The sequence below is a fragment of the Solanum pennellii genome, chromosome 11 (assembly GCF_001406875.1).
Source record: "Solanum pennellii chromosome 11, SPENNV200".
Taxonomy (NCBI): Eukaryota; Viridiplantae; Streptophyta; class Magnoliopsida; order Solanales; family Solanaceae; genus Solanum; species Solanum pennellii.
Window position 1 is genome coordinate 14,499,526 of NC_028647.1, and position 3,831 is coordinate 14,503,356.

A 3,831-nucleotide genomic window follows, 5' to 3' on the forward strand; every position below is an offset into this window, starting at 1 on the left:
AGTATTCATCATCATCCTTAACCAGAAATCTCAGATTTAAGTAGAAATTTCAAATTTAAATTTTTTTGTTAGGGAACGTTTTATCTCCCAAAATATGAAACTTTTCGACATGAATTTAGATTTAATCAGGTTCCAACATGAATACGGGACATTGACTGAAAAAAAATAGCGACATTGAGGTTTGTTTTATGACGGTACTGTGATGGATTTTGGGTCAACCATGTGCTATACACACTTGGCTGTAATAGTAATCCCTCTGCTGTTTTTCCTCTAGTAACCAGAAAAAGAAAGTAACTTGAGAATTAAAAACGGGAACACTATTCATATCAGCTTTGAATTTGCAATTCCTTTTTTACATCTAAACAGATACAAACAACTATATTCTACAACCTCATAGATTGATTACAATATCAATCAAGAAAAAAAACACTTGTTATCTAATACAGGAGCTTGAGGAATGCATTATGGATTGTGGGGTGTGGGGGGAAACAAGGAAAACTGCTCTTCCATTTGTGTCTTGTATAGCAGCCTTTTATCCCCCACTTATTCACTGAATCCATCTCTCTATTTTACAATTTGAATACAATAGATAAGGTGAGAATTTACCAGCATCTTACAAAAGCATATCGGACTTCGATGGTAACCTCTTGAAGAAGTTGACAGGTACTGATGGCAGCTTGCTCCTGAATCGTGGATGGCGCAACCAGTAAAGTCCTATGAGCACTGCAACTACTTGGAATGGAGTAACATATAGAAACACAGCCCAGATCAATGCAAGGATTATAAATATAGCAGTAGCCCTTGGATCCCGCCAGCTTAGTATGGAAAGAGCCCTTTCACCTTGTGTTGCCAAATCTCCAACTACAGTTTGCACCCTCCCAGCCACACTCCTCAGTCGATCATACCTCATTCTTACTGCATCTGTTTGCCGGGAAGTAGGGAATGTATCAAACTCTTCATCCAGTTCATCTGGGTGAGCATTTTCAGCTTGTGAAAGGCGAGCATCCATGTGTGGTGGAGCTCTAGGCCTAAACCTGTAGTTCCACAAGCCAATTACAAACAGGTAGAGGAAAATTGTTGGCAAAATGAGTTCTGGATAGCAAATCAATATCAAGAAGAGCACATGGACAAGAATAGTCGTTAAAGGGTTTCTCCAATTGCAAATCCCATTAAACCATCCATGAACTGCAGAAATCCCAGAAAGCAGTCCCATTATGCGAAAGAAATTAGCTTTGCTTCTTCTGAGACTGAACATATGGTAATCCACATCCAGCATATACTCGACAACCTCCTTTCTAAGAGGTGGCTCAGCCCTGACCAGCCTTGCAGCTACTATCTGCATTGCCTGGTGGCGCAACCAATCAATATGCCTAACGGAAATGGGTTGCACATAATGCATTTTCGGGAGCAATGGCCTCCCATATTGTGCTACCATGTTCACCCAAGCAGTACAAGTGAACCTTATGGCCAAATGAAGCTCTCCATGTTTCCTTAAACCAGAAGGTGTAAGAACCAGCAACGGATAAAAATGTGTATAGATCCGATCAGTTTCCAAAGTCGATAACCTAATTCTCACCTTACCAATTCTCTGATCTCTAGCTTCATCTTTGCCATTGATGTGACAATTGTCAAAGACCCCAATAGTGACAACGGTACACGGATCAAACACTTCCCAAGAGAACTGCTCATTCCATCGAGGAGCCAGAGTGTCAATGAGTGTTCTTGTTCGAACCCATTTATTCCCATACTTAGCAACACAATATGAATCTGTTATTCGACCCTCTTTACTCTTCATTGGCATCAGATTCTTGGCACTGAGAATACCTAACTCAAGAAGTCCAATACTCGGCTTTCTCAAGAACTTTGATGATGGTTGAAGATCACTGCTAAAATGTGTGGACTCATCAAGAACATGGTAACCAGCATCTATCCAAATTCTAAGGTGAATCTTGCTAGAGAACTTCACTTCTTTCTTCTTCTCGTCATCATCTGCCGCATGAGAAGGCTTGAGAAGATTGAACCATATAGCATCTGGTAACTTAGAGTTATCAACTCTGGTTGGAATATTCTTAAATGATATCATAGTCCTGCCAATCAATTCATCTTTCCCTGGTCCAACTCTATCCACGACATCTATTATCAAATACTCCTCAAAAGGCTCAGATGCAACAAACATTAGCTCCTCATTCCACACCGGGTTAATGTGTCTCATCGGTGAGGGCTTGGTAGTCCTTGACTGGTGCCCAAGCTGTAACTTGGCATAAGCCTCAGGCATCCGGCTTCTATCTGATGGCAGAAGATCCTGAGCTTCAATAACATGAACTCTTAGATAATACAATTTAGGTGAGAAATACACTTTGGATCGCGTATTAACCAAATTTTGTTGACTAGCCATATGAGCATCAGAATGCCAAGCCTCAGGAAAAGCCTCATCAGCTTGAGTTCCCATCCAAACAGCAAGCATGATTTCACCTTGTGGAATCTTCTCTCCTTTTTTATTGATCAACCTATACCATTGGGGAGCTAAAGGACTATCTGGTGGAACACGAAGAGGGACTTCAGCAATATCAAACATAACTTTGCCAACAATATCATCTTTCCCAAAATCCTTATCTTTTACAGTGACTTCAATCAAATTAGACTGCAGTCTTTCTTTAGAAAAGGCAAAAACACTGTTCCATACAGGGTATTGATTCTTTTCAAAATGCCTTGTAACACCTTTGTAATTACCAAGTTTCACCTCAACATAAGGATCAAGACTCCCTGATATATCCATAACTGGAAGATCCCTAGCTTTGACAACATTAATATACAAAAATTGCATTTGCTCCACCAAATCATAAGTACTAGCAGTTTTATCTCTACCCCAATACCCCATTCTTGCAGCCAAAGGTGGCCTTGTTTCCACTAAACCAAATTCAGGCCTTGGACCACCACCCATTTGCATCTGCATTACATTGCTAGCCATTGGTCCACCAGCCTTTGCAAAGTCAGCCCTTCTCTCTATCACCACCGGAGGTGGTGATGGGCCAGACGCCGGCACCGGCACCGGCGCCGGTGCAGGAATAGAATGAAAAGTTCTTACCTCTGATTCTTTCTTCTTCTTCTTATCCTTCTTCTTGATTTCAGTCTCCTTCATGTACTGTTCTTCAAAGTTGTTGGTGTTAATTTCTTGAAATGGATTAGAAGGGGTTGCTCTATCTTCACCATTATTCACATTCTGCTGCTCAGTTTCCACCGACACCGGCGGCGGAATGACATCAGCAACACCACCACCACCACCAGCAAGAACAGCATAGATTCTTAAAGCAATATCCCCTTTAATATGTGAAAAGATTCCTCTTTTATCAAGTGGGTATCTCTGAACTAAAGCTTCAGAATCAGAAAAGGGGATAAAAGCACCAGATATCTTGACACGACCAAGAAAATTCTTGTGATGTCCCTGTTTTTGGTCATTATACACATAAACAGAGATAGTCTGATTTTCAAGGTCTCTTGGATTCTTGATGTTGAAAACAAGTTTTTCATTCCATTGAGGGTTGAGATCTTTGTTTTTAGTTTGAGTTCTTTGACGTTGCTCATCAAAATCTACTTCAACAAAAGGACTTGCTGAACCTTGTCCATCTTTAGGCATCAGATCACTTGCATCAAGAACTTCTACAATTAACTTAGCCATTGAAGATAGTCAAGAAACTAAAAACAGAACAAAAAAGGTAAGACTTTGTGAGGCCAAGTTAGTGTATGGAGTAGAATTGAAGGAAAATGGAGAATGATGGAGAAGAAGGGTAGGCGGTGAAGGAGATATTGCAGTGGGGGTGGGGGTGGGGGTAG

At 40.8% G+C, this 3,831-nt stretch overlaps 1 protein-coding gene across 1 annotated transcript; it reads right to left on the reverse strand.

The window, feature by feature from the left end:
* Window positions 1-295: 295 nt before the first annotated feature.
* Window positions 296-3,825, reverse strand: LOC107004637 (FT-interacting protein 7-like). Its single transcript, XM_015202918.2, has one exon. It carries the CDS (start codon window positions 3,674-3,676, stop codon window positions 614-616), a length of 3,063 nt encoding a protein of 1,020 aa, XP_015058404.1. The 5' UTR covers window positions 3,677-3,825; the 3' UTR covers window positions 296-613.
* Window positions 3,826-3,831: the final 6 nt, after the last annotated feature.

What these genes read in the sequence shown, in the direction of transcription:
- LOC107004637 (XM_015202918.2), bottom strand. Translation starts at nt 3,676, where the DNA reads ATGGCTAAGTTAATTGTAGAAGTTCTTGATGCAAGTGATCTGATGCCT.